This window comes from Parasteatoda tepidariorum, chromosome 8 (genome assembly GCF_982258835.1).
Source record: "Parasteatoda tepidariorum strain Cologne lab strain chromosome 8, Ptep-v5.0, whole genome shotgun sequence".
In the NCBI taxonomy this organism is placed as follows: domain Eukaryota; kingdom Metazoa; phylum Arthropoda; class Arachnida; order Araneae; family Theridiidae; genus Parasteatoda; species Parasteatoda tepidariorum.
In genome coordinates, this window is record NC_141762.1 from 51542334 (window position 1) to 51559014 (window position 16681).

General features: G+C 33.3%; 1 protein-coding gene across 1 annotated transcript in view; it reads right to left on the minus strand.

The window, feature by feature from the left end:
* Nucleotides 1-216: 216 nt before the first annotated feature.
* LOC107450217 (uncharacterized) overlaps nt 217-16681 on the minus strand; it is a 37401-nt gene continuing 20936 nt past the window's right edge. The window contains exons 5-6 of the mRNA XM_087149564.1: nt 1362-1629; nt 217-558 (exon numbers count right to left, since the gene is read on the minus strand). Of these exons, the coding sequence (XP_087005690.1) occupies nt 326-558; nt 1362-1629 (501 nt within the window). The 3' untranslated portion in view covers nt 217-325. The remainder of the gene's footprint in view (nt 559-1361; nt 1630-16681) is intronic.

The window sequence follows — 16681 nt, forward strand, 5'->3', positions numbered from 1 at the left end:
CTACCTACCTAGGTAATTCAGGAAATAAAACAATTTTCGGCTCTTTAATGAATCACTCTAGTTAATCTGCACATAAACTAGATAGTCTGTAGAACAAATAATTTCGGTAACATATACACTGCTCAAAAGTGATGCTATTAGCCTAAATTTGAAACCTAAATGCTCCATGTTTTAAGCATACTATAACACGGTAATAAATACGAGGAATTTGGTGATTTTTGTTTTTATTAATGTCACACCAAGTATCGTTATTTACAAGCTCTTTTTCTATGTACAATAATGTTGATAAGCATCAAGTTTTGAGATTCTAAAATGTTTGCTATCATTAATCATCTCCGATTGCAATATATTCTCTCCGCGCAGAACATTTCATCTTGAACTGGCCTACTAGGTAACAGGCCATACTAATCAGTAGGGATGCCATCAGGATATTTATTTTGACAGAAATGGAAAGGTAATTAGCATAAGTGTAACTTAGAAAAGATCCAAAAAAGCTCCAGAAATATAAGTTTGAAAATCCAGCTTCTCTATCTTTTGGAAACATCAGTCCGTAGAGGGCTAGAATAAAGAACAGAAACTATTAAATAAAACTAACCAATACACTGTTTATTGCATACAAGGAACAATATTGAATACATATGTTATGATGAAAACCCGAAGTCTGCTAAATCCTACGTTTTATCGGCTTTTACCAAAATGGCTTCGTAAAAATCCGAAGAAAGTTTTATTATGATTCCTTTTCTGCCTTTTACCAAGCCTTAGCTATAAAACGTAGAAGTTAACTAGCCACTTTGGTAAACCCTAAGTTTTATCGATAAAACTCAGGACTTATCAGACTTCAGGCTCTTACTATAATAGATATAGCCCATACTATATAGCCCATATATATAGAGTTTCTCGTTATCATTGCTCTTAATTTATAATTTTACAGTTTTTGTCCAAAATTAAATCAAATAAGCGTATGTATTACATATTGCAAATAATTAAGAAAAAAATAACTTTATCAAAACTAAATTAATTATGATCAAGATTAATCTCTGTAAAAACTGGAAGTTCTGGTTTTAGCAATAAAAGCTGCAAAAAGTGTTAGATCTAAAAGACCTATAAAAATAGATCAAATTTATAAACGGGATGGCTCAAACTTTCAAATTGTCTCTATCATATATATTAAAATGAAATTAAGAGCTGAACAACTTAAATATTTAGACATTTTGAAAACTTTAAAATTTCAGGGGTAAAAAAACATGTTATGCTAAGAATAAAAGCATTAATTTAATTTATTTTTTCAAAGGAATAAAATGATTGCTGTTATTCTCTTATTTTTTTCTAAACATTACAAGCATTTTCTTGAATTCGCTCACCTGGTATTTGTGACCACCAAATGGCATCTCCCATTCCCCATATTCCTGCGATGACAAAGTAAATGCCAGTTGTCTCTGGCGATGGTTTCCATAGAAATAACAACAAACAGATAGCTACATTAAGACATGCTCCTAAAATTATCACGGCTATCTGAGAGATGTACTTCGCCAATGGTCCCACGAATAGAGAGATGATAGCTCCGCCGATACCGAAAAAAAGGGTAACAATGCCAACATGATGAACACCCCAAAAACATGCAATATATGCCTGAAAAAAAACATATGTAAAACAGGAGAAAATATTATATGCAGTGAAACCTCTTGGGAGCGATCACTTTCTGTTCCACAATAAGATGGTTGCTAATGGAGGTTGGTTGTTCTTAGGGATTACCTCCTTTGACTTCAAAATGTTAAGGGACATGATTTTGAGAAGACGATTTTAATTTTAGTTGTGTCATTTTATTGGTGCGAAAATGCTACTTGTATTGGCATCATGAAAACCGGATAAATGAACAAACTTTAGTCAATGATCCCTACTGATATAATTATGTGTAAAACCAAATTTACCAATAATGAAAGATAGAACTATTTTTAATAAATGAGCAATTATGCTTTTTCGTTTAAGTCTGCATTTAATTTTATATCATAAAAATTAGCTAGCCTTAAAGCTTGTGTGTTTAAGATGCTTGATTTTTTTTAATAACTTTTTCTTTTAATTTAACTTTTAACTCTTAAAAAAAACATTGATATCATGGTCTTTAGTGCACTCTGACTGCCACATGTGGTTGAAGATATCTTTCAGATATCATCAAAAATACCTCTCGAAAAAAGAGCCACTCACATACATTTTAATCTACTTATTTGTTTTGTTATTATTTTTTGATGTGATATTTTTTCGTGTTTCCTTAATTAACCTTTTCTGCTTTTGAAGTGAAGAATTGCTAGATCGCTGGAAGAGGTTTTTTTGGTCTCTCCTAAAGGTTTTCTTCAACACAAAATCTATGAAAAAAATTCCGCGCCTCCCTAAAGTGGTCGTAAATAGAGTAGGTTGTATCATAGAGGTGGTCTTTCCTGGTGGTTTCACTGTATAATAAAGTTAACAACATTTGTAATACAACAGCTGTAGTTAACTACAAAAATAACGTAGTTTTTCCGACCACTGATGTGTGATTATATACACTGAAGAGCCAAAAAAAACTGGTACAGGCGTGAGTATGCAAATAGAGGGGGTATGGAGCCAATCAAAGTACAGCGCTGCGATCGGCAACGCGTATATAAGACAACGAGTGTCTAGCACAGTTCTTAGATCGGTTACTGCTGCTACAATGCCAGGTTATACAGATTTAAGTGAGTTTGAACGTGGTGTTATAGTCGGCGCACGGGAGATTGGACATAGCATCTCCGAGATAGCAATGAAATTTGGATTTTCACGTACGACCATTTCACGAGTATACCGTAAGTATCGGAAATCCACCAAAATCCCCAGACATGAACATTATTGAACATATTTGGGATACCTTGCAACGTGATGTTCAGAAGATATCCCCACCCCCTCTTACTCCCACTGGTTTATGGACAGCCCTGCAGGATTCATGGTGTCAATTATCTACAGCACTACTTCACACATTGATCGAATCCATGCCACGTCGTGTTGCGGCACTTCTGCGTACTCACGGGGGCCCTACACGATATTAGGCAGATGTACCAGTTTTTTTGGCTCTTCAGTGTATTTTCTACTCTCAAGAAGCTTTTCGCCCTACGTCGTACTCTATTTTTGTGAATTAATTTTCGTATTTCCGTCTATCGAACGGCATTGTGTTATGCAACGTGAGAAGTTAGAAAGATATTTTCAGGGTTGGCAGTCATTCGATCACCTACTTCTGAAATGTTAAGTGGTATTTTTATTTTATTTATCTATTTATAAATAAAAAAAGTCTTTGATTTATTCAAAATTGAAGTTGAATGGAGATCGCTTTCTGATGGGAGTAAAACGATGAGTGAAATTTCAACGATCCTTATGAATCCATCATTGTTAGACTCTAAGTCTAAAAACGCAGATATCTTTAAATACTTGATTTATGGATTCAAGCAGTTAAATGCTTATTTTTGTCACAAGTATAAATAAAGAAAGTCTCTTCACCGCCGAAGCTACATATATTCCTGATGTTTAATGCATATATTTATATAATATAAGAAGAGAGTGAAATGGTAACAAGCAGCCAATCACAGAAGATTTGCGGTTAGTAACGCACAAAACAGCCAATTAAAATTGAGACCGCATGTGTGTGAAAAGGTAATAATTTTTAATAATGCCGCTTGCTAAAATGTTACGACTAAACTTACCAGCTAAAGCTGAGTGGCGATTTTTATTTTATTTTGATTATGTCTAATGATGGTGTCACAGTTTTCTATTATTGTCCGTGCATTTCTATTGGCCTAAAAGTCACGAGGTAGGATCCAGTTCTTCCTCATTCATTTAAATATTATTTTGGTTGTAATCAGCATAAAATTAACAAAAGGTATTGTTTTCCTTTAAATATTTTTGTATCCCCAATTGGGTATAATATAAAAAAAACACAACTACTTCCACTTAGTAGGAATAACATTTACCATGACGCAATGCTAAATTCTATGCCACTATCCACATAAATGCCACTATCCACATAAATCAATTATTAATCAAAAATCGAATATCAATTACTTTTCCTTATAATGCAATAAAATCTGGCGAGCATCTATTTAAACGATCAAACACTTCGTTTGTTTATTTGTGGCTTGAAGTTAGGCTCGCAGAAAATGCCGTTCATGGGTTAAATTTAGTAGGAATGACACAACCTGTGACGTAGGCTATAGTATACCCAATTTAAAGTTATTTCGAAAAATCACTTCTGTTCACCAAGACATCTAAATGTTTATAATACTAATAGATAGTAACAGGGGCGGATCTACTTAAGGGCTTTTTGGGCTGCAGCCCAGGGCCCCGTGGATACAAAGGGCCCCAGTCCCCACTGAAAACAATAGGTGATATTTCGTTCTCGTAGTCAAAGTGACAAACTTGTTAAGTTTACTAATAAATGATAACCAGAAAGTTATAAAGACCGGACCTTTCTTGTATTTTACTTATAATTGAAAGTACATAATCAGTATAAGAAAAGATTTCCTGCTCTTAGTTGGTAAGTAAAAAGAATTATAAATCCTTTCTTTTCTTTCTTTTAATGTATTTTTTCAATACTAAATGAACTTTTTAATCGATTTTTAATGATAATTTCTGAATTACTGCACTCATTACAAAGTATTAAAATGTAACGTGAAAAACAATATTACATCGATTATCTCGTTCCCTGTTTATTACCAGAAAATTATCAAGTTCATTGTTTATTTTCAGAAAAATATTGAAGTCTTATTTTACAATATGTCTGGTAGAAAATATAAAAGTGGAGCTGAGAAACGGAAATTACAGCTAGATCGAGAAAAAGAAAGAAAGAAATGTACAAAAACTGAAACTTTTTTCAAATTAGAACATAAAAACGAGAATGAAATAGCTACAAATTTTCAAAATAAAGATCCGAAAAATATATATTCAGCTTCAATAAAGAAATGCAAAGAACAAAACAGAACATTTTCAAATAGGTATTTCATTAAGAAAATGAAAAATGGTCAATCACTGGAAAGATCTTGGTTATGTTATTCAACCAGGGTTGGTACTGTTTTTTGTTTGACTGGCAAACTTTTTTCTTAAATCCCTTCTCAATACACAACCAGAATTTCTGATTGGAAATACATAGGAACTTGTTTTTTGAAAATCATAAAAATTCTAATGAACATAAGAAATCAATGTTAGTGTGGTTGACACGAAAAGAAAATAGATCTGTTTTAGACAAGCAGTTTCAGAAGCAATTAAGAAAAGACACATATTATCACAATGTCTTAAAATGGGTTATCGTAGTGGTCAAATTTTTAAGTATAAGGGGCTTAGCATTTAGAGGTTCCGAGGAAGTATTTGGTCTCCACATAATGGTAATTTTATGGGTGCTCTGGATCTGTTGGCAGAGTTCGATCCATTCATTCGTGAACACATTGAACAACGAGAGCTGCGACCAAAACCCATAATATCGTACCTTTTTGGGATGTACCTTTTTAAGAAAGATGTGTATCCTTCATTAAAATCAGTAGTCATACTGGCTTACATTTATTTACAAGACTTTTTAGAAACAAATGGACTACTACTGATAATTAATTGTAGGGGACAATCTTATGACAACGCTGCTAATATGGCGGGTCACTACAATGGTGTACAAGCACTACTAAAACAAAAAAATAAATCCGCAGATTATGTGCCATGTGCTGCGCATTCCCTTAACCTAGTTGGTGAAGAATCTGCTAAGGTTGCAACCGAAATTGTGAACTTTTTTGCAGTAGTGCAAAAAATATACGTTTTCTTTTCTACTTCGACCCATAGGTCGGAACGGTTAAATCGTGAAACAAAACTCAAATTTACGTTAAAAAGTTTAAGCCAGACCAGTTGGTCTTGTCACTATGATGCTGTTAAAGCTTTGAAAAATAATTATGAGGACATTATGAAAATTTTCGAAAGTTTCAGCGAAAATGAAGATGAGAAAGTTGATTTCCGGAAAGAGGCACGAAATTTATTCAATAGAATGGCGAAACTCGATATTGCAATTTTGATTATTTTTTGGGAAGAAATTTTGGAGAGATTTAATTTAGTTAATAAAAAAATACAGAGCCCTGGTTTAGATATTTGTGAAGGCAACAAGTTAATTGTGTCATTAAAAGACTTCGTGAACAACCTAAGGCACCAATCAGATCAGAAGCTAAAGGAATACGAAGAGAATGCTAAAAAATTAAGTACTAGTGTGGGAATAGACTACAATGTCATAAACAAGAGACGCATTACTCCAAAATTTTCAGATAAGTCTACAGATAAAATCTCAGTATACGGCGCAGAAAAATTTTAAAAAGAAAAGCGTTGCGTTAGATAAGCTGATCATGGATTTAATTAAAAGGAGCCAAGTCTTGAGATGTATGGCAAGAAATTCAAATTTTTAATGGATTTGCAAGACAAAAATATGGAAAACATAGATCTGGAAAGTGTACGTAATATTGTTGATTATTATCCAGATGACGTAGACGAGCATTTAGTGAATGAGTGCATTCAGTTAAAATCTTATTTACTTCAGTCTTAGCCAGAGTCTTACACCTCTTGCAGTGAAATTTTTATGCTAATTTATAAAAAGAAACTTGTTGATGTTTTCCCAAATTGCTGTACTATCTTAAAGATTTTTTTAACTTTGCCAATCACTAGCTGTGAAGCGGAGTGTTCTTTCTCCAGGATGTCATATATAGAAAACAAATATAGGACAACAATGTCGAACCATCGACTAAATCATTTATAAGTTCTTTCCATAAATTGTGATTTAACGAAGGACTTACAATGTGATGAGCAAATAAAGGAATTTGCAGCACAAAAATGCAGAAAGTTTGCTTTATAATTTATATAACATAACTACACATAACCTGTCAATTTCTGCTTATATACACAAATAAAAATAAATAAATAAAAAATAAATAAAATTATTTTTTTGTCCTATTTTTTTTTATATACTTATCTACATCACTATAGAAAACAGTTTTTTGACAAAATGGCTATTAGGGCCCCAAAGTAGTTTCAGCCCAAGGCCCCACAAATTCACGATCCGCCCATGGATAGTAATATTTGGACGTGGGAAGTAGAGGCACAAGCGTAAGCAAATAGAATTCCTTTTAGTTCACATATGTTAAGGGAATAATTTTAACTTCAGTAGAGAAAGTGTTTTTTGCCAAGAAAAGACAATTATTGCGAAGCAATCATCGGAGTTAGTGAACGGTAGTGAACAGGGGGCTTAGCCCCCTAGTTATTATATACTAATATACATTTTTAATGCGACTGAAATGAGTTAAAAATAAATGACCCTAATACTAATTTTTTTCTAATTTAAAGATGTTAAATTATTTGATTTGTTACGAACTTGTGTAATCTGGCGTCTACCTCGTGTTTAATATTTTCATAAAAATAAATGAGGGCAAAAAAATAATAGCGTAATATCCTTACTTTCGTTTTTAAATAATTGTGTTTTTGTTCCAATATTACATATTTCTATAACAATGCATTCCAACAAGTTATAAGCATATTCTTATCAATAAATTTGAGATAAAATTCAATTCGATTTGAAGGTTAGTTGCGAATATAAAAAGCAATGATCCCTTTTGTTTTTTGTTTGATAACTTGATTTAATCTATTGCTAATTAAAAACACGTGACGGGAAAAAAAAGGTAATAAAAGTGAAGACGCCGCACTCTTAGTTTTGATTTTTAGTTGGGTTATGCGGCATCAGTGGCGTAGCTACCAAGGGGCTAGGCGGGGCAGTGCCCCGGGGCCCTCAAGCTCAGGGGGCCCTCGAATCCTTACCAGAAATCTCGATTGAACTGAAGTTTTGGAAATTTCTCCCATTTTCTAAATAAATATGACAGGTTGCAACCCCACTTTAATCATGACAACTCAGTTGAGAGAAATTCAAAAGTTATGCCTAGGGAATTCCCCTAAATTCTTTCTGTAGGTTGGCAGTGTTGTCAATTTGACGGATAGTGAGTGCTATGTGCGTTTTATTATTCATCGATGTGCGCTTTATTGTGAATTCGAGTTAAGATTTTTTTTTCGAGAACGGTTAAAGAATTAATGCTGTATCAGGAGTAAGTAAGCAAATGCCAATAAAAATTTTTGTATTGGTCAATATAGTGGTTCAATTTTATTTGATTTTACCACTAATACTGATGTCCGTTAAGTCAATAAATCGTGTCAAATCTATAGATTTCGGCTACAGCTCATTGTATAACGCGAAATATCGTGAAAAAATGCAAGTCACCTGCAGTAGGTACATTAATTCAGGTCCGCGGGCAGGAGATCGTTCATGGTCTCTGTAATGCCTTTCCTATCCAATAAATAAGCAGACCAGATTTTTAAAACAATAAAACTTAACTTTATTTAAAAAGAAAAGAAATAGGCATTGTTTTCCAGTAAGAACTTCCAGCTCTTAGAATACCCTATTATATGGAACATACATCTACCTTTCTCTCTCTCGCATCCTTCCGACGGGGTGACAAAATGCTCCAAGTACGCCTTAAACGGTCGCCAAACAGTTGCCAACCATTACAGATTCCACCGTTAAATGTGATAACACTAATTGTGATAATTTTTTTCCCGAGGATTCCCCAACGACACTTGTAGCGTATCATTATGTTTCTCTTTCTTTTTATTTTACTTTTAACATCGTCAGTGAACAGTGAGTACCTACCTACTCGAGCACAATCTAATATTGTATTGTTTAAATAAATTAGGTCCCGCAGTGGACTGATCGTTAAGACACGGTTCCCAGCAGATCACCGAAGTCAAGCATCACTGGCTGCGGTCAGTGTGCGGGTGGGTAACCACTTGGATCAGTCTGCGTAGGGACCGAGGGTGTGCGGTATTGGTCCTCGTTAAACTGTGCTACCGTAAAGTGCTCGACTTCGCGCGCAGGTCGTCTGGCTACCGAAGCGGGGGTGCCATCCTCTCCGCAGAGGATCAAAATTGTGATGGCATGTCTTCGGATCATCCTGCGGGATGTTTCCCAGACCGTCGCCAATAGCCCATTGTGCAGCTCTAGTGCGACGTAAATTAACAACAACAACAACAAATAAATTAGAAAACTAAAATTATGGATAAAAAGAAGAAACCCAGTGGTGCATTTAAACGCAAACAACGCCAAGAAAGAGAAGATAGTAAACAAAAATTGCTCAAAATTGACAAGTTTTTTAGTCAGCCTTCTGCAAGTACATCTGGCCAAAATATTTCTTTTGTTAGTGACTAAAATAATGTGGTAACTGCAGTGTTGGTTAAGAAGCCTACTGAAGAAGATTCGACAATTATTGCAGTTGGAGATACCTCCGCCGATGATCATGTGGACGTGAATGATGTTTGCATGACACACATAAGAGCGGAGGGTTTGGAGGAACCACAGACCTCTACATTTTTCGAAAATGTGTACGACAAATCTTCTTATGACTTGGGAAACTTCACGAACAAGATATTAAGTGATAGCGAAAAACGTCTAATTCTTTATATGGGGCCCTTACAGCCTTCAGGACCTTTTCCAACAGACATCAACCAGAACAATAGGTGTTTTTCAAAATCGTACTACGCTTCGTATTCTAAATACGGGCCAGTTAATCGTTTTTGGTTGTGTTATTCCAAAATACTAGACGCTGCCTATTGTCAACCCTGCTGGTTATTTGCTTCACAAAGGAATAATGTTTGGTGTACGGGAATTCAAAATTGGAAGCATTTATCAGAAAGAATTAATCTACACAGTTGTTCGAGTGGCCATTCGGAAGCATGTGCTGTGTATGAGTTTTGGAAGAAAAAAAACGATACTAATACTATCGACAAAGAACTTGAAAATGAAATTCGCAAAGAAGCATCATTTTGGAAAATGGTTCTTCAAAGGTTATTCGATATCATACTTACCCTAGCAAAGAGTTCTTTGGCTTTGAGAGGACATCAAGAAGACTTACGTCAGAAAGGATACCACGGAAATTTTCTGTCCTTTGTAGAGCTTGTCGCTCGATATGATCACATTTTGCGGCAAGTTTGGGATATGCCCAAAGGTAATAATAATTATTTCTAAGTTTTTTTTATCGTTTTATTTTGTTTACAATTATTAACTGTTTAATATCAGGACTTCTTTGAAATTGTATTTTTTTATGTTTTTAGGATCTGCAAGATATCTGAGTGCAACAATTCAAAATGAAATGATTGAGAGCTTGGGGACCAAACTCGAAACCCATCTGCTACAACAAATTAGAGCGTCACCGTTTCTTGCCATCATAATGGATACGACACAGGACATATCGAAGGTAGATCAGCTAAGCATTGTTGTGAGGTATGCAGTAATAACCAGATTGGAAAATGGACAGTCAATTGATATAGAAGTAAAAGAATTGTTTCTAGGCTTTTATGCAGCTATCAAACATGGCGCAGTAGATTTAGTCAACCAAGTGACAACATTATTTATCGACAAAAATACTGATTTAAAAAAATGTGTGGGGCAAGGCTATGATGGAGCCAGTGCGATGAGTGGTGTGTATAATGGTGTACAAAAACATATTAAGGATATCCAGCCTAACGCAGAGTACGTACATTGCGCCACTCATAATTTAAATTTGATGATAAATGATGCTGTAAGCAGTTGTGTGGAAATACAGATTTTTTTCGCAACGTTGCAAGACTTGTATAACTTTTTCGGAAACAGCATCAAACGTTGGGATCTACTGTCAAAATTCACTGGCGAATCGGACACCACTCTAAAAAAACTAAATCCGACTAGATGGTCCAGTAGGGTCAATACGATATCTGCAATAAAACTTCGTTATTTTGATATTATCAAAGCATTATCAGAAATAGTTCTAAAGAGTCCTAATAAAGATGAGCGTAGTGAAGCAGAGAGTATTAAAACAAAAATGCTAAATTTCGAGTTCGTGTTGCTTTGCGAATTCATGCACAGTGTATTGAACGACATCAATTATGCATCCAAAACTGTACAAAAATGCGACATCAATTTGGGCGAGGCGAGTAAAGTTTTAGCAGAGACCAAAGTAAAGTTGCAAATTTATAGAAATGATTTCGAATTATTCAAGTGCAAAGCTAGTGAAACTGCAAGAGAATATGATATTGATACCCATTTTCAAGAAAAAAGGCAAAGAAAAGTTAAAAAACATTTTGATGAACTAGCTGCTGATCACCGATTTCCAAACCGAGAAAAAATATTTCAAACTGAGATTTTCAATAATGTACTAGACACAGCAATTAGATACCGTTTTATTGGTATGAGTGCAGTCTGTCATATTCATGCACATAATTCATGCACAGTATATATAATTCAATATATAATTCATGCACAGTGTATTGAACGACATCAATTATGCATCCAAAACTGTACAAAAATGCGACATCAATTTGGGCGAGGCGAGTAAAGTTTTATCAGAGACCAAAGTAAAGTTGCAAATTTATAGAAATGATTTCGAATTATTCAAGTGCAAAGCTAGTGAAACTGCAAGAGAATATGATATTGATACCCATTTTCAAGAAAAAAGGCAAAGAAAAGTTAAAAAACATTTTGATGAACTAGCTGCTGATCACCGATTTCCAAACCGAGAAAAAATATTTCAAACTGAGATTTTCAATAATGTACTAGACACAGCAATTAGATACCGTTTTATTGGTATGAGTGCAGTCTGTCATATATTCGATTTTCTAACAGCAACATTTTTATTACATGTTGATGAAGCAACTTTATTACAAAAGTGTGACGAATTCCAAAGAAAATATTCAGATATAATAGGCCCTAGTTTTTCACTTTAATTTATTAATGTTTACCACCTAGTTTTACCTCCACTAACTCAAGCATAGACTGTTCACCAATTATGTAAGGAAATAATGAGCAAATATGGAGTGCTAGAATGCGACCTAATGGAAGTATTTACAGCGATGTTATTATTCTCTACAATTCCTTTCACTTCTGCAGCAGCTGAAAGGTCATTTAGCAAATTAAAAATAATAAAAAATTATTCAAGAAATAATATGGGTTAAATTCGACTCCGACATTTATCGCTAATAGCAATTGAAAACAAAACCGCATCAAGCCTGGATTTAAACGAAGTCATTGATACTTTTGCGGAAACTGAAGCTGGGAAAATATTATTGTTATTTAGTCAGTTGGTAGGCCCGACCTTTATATAATAAACCCTTGAATCTTCTCTATTTCGTTTTATTAGCCAAACCTACACCAAGTATTAATTGTAATTTATGTTGCTACTGTTTAATATTTTTATTACCTGCCCTGCAGTGCGCAAAAAAGAGCTTACGTAGCTTAGCATTTTAAAAGTACTTGCATATTTCACATTTTTATTTGATAAAACCTAATCAGTTTACATAGCAGTGTGGCCCCATTTTTTAATTTGCCCCAGGGCCCTTGGTTACCTAGCTACGCCACTGTGCGGCATCTCTAAAAGTGGTAAGTCGCCGCTATAAAATTAGGTAAATCTAAACCATTCTTATTCAGAATGCAATTCACGTTGTGTCAATAATAATTTAAGAAGAATTATAATACACTTTACTAACAAAATGCCAGAGAATCAGTAATAATATGCTAAATAATGATGTATGTTTTGGGTCCATTTTAACTCATTTTTATGGCGTGAAAACATAGAAAAGTCTAACGTTTTAAAAACTCTTCGCATAATTAAAAGGCCTAATAACAGTAATCTGTACAGTCCGCAAAAAAAAAAGATATCACCCTGAATAACTTTCGTTCTAATGATCGGATTTTCACGAACTAAGTGTCAATCTTAATGGTTCCGGAGGGTGACCTCAAATATGCTAATTAATTAGTGCTAATTATTAATTAAGTTACGAAATCAGACACAAAAACGTACTTTCTCTGAATAAACATATAATTTTTTTTGCATATTTGGATTCCTTATCTTCAAAATATATGGGGTAGCCGCAATCTGGGAAATGTGGTCCCCATAGTTTGGTCAGGAGAGCGATTCAAAGTTTGGACCCCTTAATGTTAATTTCGTTTTTTGCGTTTTCAGTCATATTTTAAAAACTAATGAAGCAATTCAAAAAAAAATTGCACCCGCTCATAAAACTCATTTACCCAAAGATAATTTCATGAAAAAAATAATTTTTAATAATTATTTATTATTTTTTATTATTTAATTAAAGTGAGGATGAAAAAATTTTGAATTATAAGGTAGGGATTTTTTTATACCATTACAATCTACATATTTTTCAATTGAAAAATCTAAAGTTTCTATTGTTTTTATTTATTAGAAGATGAGAAAAATTAAAATTAATCATTTAAAAAAAAATAATTTGGCGACAATGAAGAAATGATTTAATGGGGCGATTAATACTAAAATGTGATAAACTTACGAGGAACTTGACTTAGCGCGAGTGGCGTAAAATTTCATTCATATTTTTTTCGCTAATAATCGTTTGCTAAACTTTTTATTTTTATTTTTTTTAAAACTATAAAATACGATATTTCTTTTTTAGTCGTCTAAAATTCTATTTGCAATTGGGTATAATATGAAAAAAACACAACTACTTCGATTTAGTAGGAACAACATATGACGCAATGCTAAACGAATGGAATTTAGTTGTTGTTTATTTAGTTATTGTTATTTGTAGTTGTTGTTATTTGTTTTAGTTGTTGTTGTTTATTTAGTTGTATTTAGTTTCAATAACTTTTCTTTATAATGCAATAAAATCTGGCGAGCAGCTATTTAAACGATCGAACACTTCGTTTGTTTATTTGTGGCTTGAAGTTAGGCTCGCAGAAAATGCCGTTCATGGGTTAAATTTAGTAGGAACAACACAACCTGTGACGTAGGCTATATTATACCCAATTTAGTAAAGAAATTTGAATAAAACATTTTAATCAACGAGTGTCGAGTTTTATAAAAGCATGCTTGTGATTGAATATGATTATACACCAGATTTTGCTTATTTAATGTGATTATTTTTTATTCTTTAGTTTTTTTTTCTCATTAACTGATACAATTTCTATAATATACATACGTATGAATAGATTTGGAATAAAATATTTATCAATTTCATGAATATATTTTTTATAAATATTAATAAAAATAAGCAGTCAACATTTTTAAGCATCTCTCACATCATTGCAAATTTCTCAACATCTTATATATCGTCTTAATCTTAAAAGTAATTTTTTAATCACCTGTCTGTGAATGACCGAATGTTACCTGTCTGTGAATGTTACTGTGAATGACCGAAATCTGGAGAATGTCGACTTTCACCAGTGAATGTCAACAATCACATAGTAGCTTTGGTGATTGTAGGGTCATCATTGTAGGGTATACCGGGCAAATGCATACCAGGGAGTGGCACTTGACCTTAAAAAACATCAGTGTAGGATATACCGGGCAAATGTATACCGGGCTGTGGCACTTAACTAGACCTAGTATATATTTCGGACATTTACCAAAGGTCTAGTCATACTAGTTCTAGTTAATTGCCACTGCCCGGTATACATTTGCCTGGTATACCAGACACTGATGTTTTTTTAAGGTCAAGTGTCACTGCCTGGTATACATTTGCCCGGTATACCAGACACTGATACTTTTTTAAGGTCAAGAGCCACTTCCCGGTATACATTTGCCCGGTATATCCTACACCGATAATTTTTTAAGGTTCAGTGCCATTGCCCGATATATATATATATTAGCCTGATACTCCAAACACTGATGTTTCTTCTAATCTATCGTCAGTAAGTATTAAAATATCGAATAAATGTAATTACATCCACGAATAAATTAATATCAAATCGGATGTAATAAGTATTTCGGACATTCACCAAAGCGACTATGTGATTGTCAGCATTCACCGGTGAAAGTCAACATCCACCAATTTCGATCATTCACAGTAACATGCACATCGTTAATATAACATAATGACCTCATCACCATGTTTTTTTCATATTTTGCCTAAATAACATTCGTCATTCTATAGAATGCCTAGGGAAAGTATGTAATACCTCTCATATTTCGATACTTTGCCTAAAAACATCCGGCATTGTTTTAGAACATCCGGCATTGTTTAGAATGCCGAGACATTCTATTCAATACCGGCGTTTCATACTTTGCCGGTAACATATATAAGAAAACAAAAATAATCATAGTAGCAGTATTTGATGGTAAATGTAGCTGTAATCGTATTTGAAGAATATGCTGTGCGACATTTTATGGTGAATTTGCGAATGTAAGTTTCAGAATGTATCGAAAGATCAGGATGCTATTTGCTAATCATCTTTATCCAAAGAAAGCCTTGTAACCTAAATATCTAGCAAAATGAAGCGATTTTTTAAACAATGAATCTTACAATATGCAACATATTATTTCAATATCTTATTCTTAAACATCACATAATTCAGCGTTTTTAAAATATCACTAAACATTCAGCAATTCCTTGAGTTATAGAAAAAAGAAATATCGTAAGTTATAGAAAACCTTGTGAATGCGCATTAGAATTACTATACAATATACATTTTATTTTTCAAGCTCTTTTTTTCTTCACACTTTCTTGCCTCGAACACTCGATTAAAGCTGGAAAAATGATTATCTCTAAAATTTTGTATATAGCCATAATAAGTTATGTTAATTTGATTTTAGTATGAAATCCTCGAATTTTTATAAAAAAAAACAACATAATCTAAAGAATATCAGATAAAAAGTTCATGTATTTAAATTCTAAAAACTTAGAAAATCATAAATTATTTATAAATCGATTCCAATTTTCTTTTCAAAGGAGATTAAAATAAAAAAAAATTTGCTTTTTGGACAGAAATTAGCTTAAAAATTGTCTATATTCTAGAAACTTTGAGATATTTTCTATTAACTTTGAGATATTTCTATTAAACCTCTCCGAGCAATCACAGAGCATTATTTAAATTTTTTTTTACAGTCAGAAATTGGTTGCTTAGCAACCTAGTGAAATTAAGTCTGCTTCTTTTGAATTAGTCAATGGGTTACCTTAAAATATTAATTTGCGTTGGCGACTTTTTCTGGCGGTTTTCTGAACTATCGCCAAATATATAAACCTTTACTGTGACCCAATTTAAAACCCAATTTTTTCAAAATTTTGTCTACCCCCCCCCCTAATTCAAGTGTCTGGATTCCAAATTTGTAAGAAAAAATACATGTTTATTCAGAGAAAGTACGTTTTTGTGTCTGATTTCGTAACTTAATTAATAATTAGCACTAATTAATTAGCATATTTGAGGTCACCCCCCGGAACCATTAAGATTGACACTTAGTTCGTGAAAATCCGATCATTAGAACGAAAGTTATTCAGGGTGATATCTTTTTTTTTTTGCGGACTGTACATGGTTATTTTCAACAGTTAAAAATCAAAAAATTTTGTATTTCGGTGCATTTAAACAGGGAAACTCACTGCTACATGCCACCCGTTTTATATTTGATTCTCGTAGAGTAAGTATTAATTTAAGTAAATTATTAATCATTTTACAAACAGAATACAATATATCGCTCATGAGCTGCAATAGTGGCACAACTCAAAAAGCACGCGTTTTGGACTAAGAACAGGTGTAAATATGAAAATACATATTCTTTTCAGCAGCAATACTAGCATAATTCATTTAACTTGAAGGTAATCTTCATTTAAGCAAACTAAAGCATTT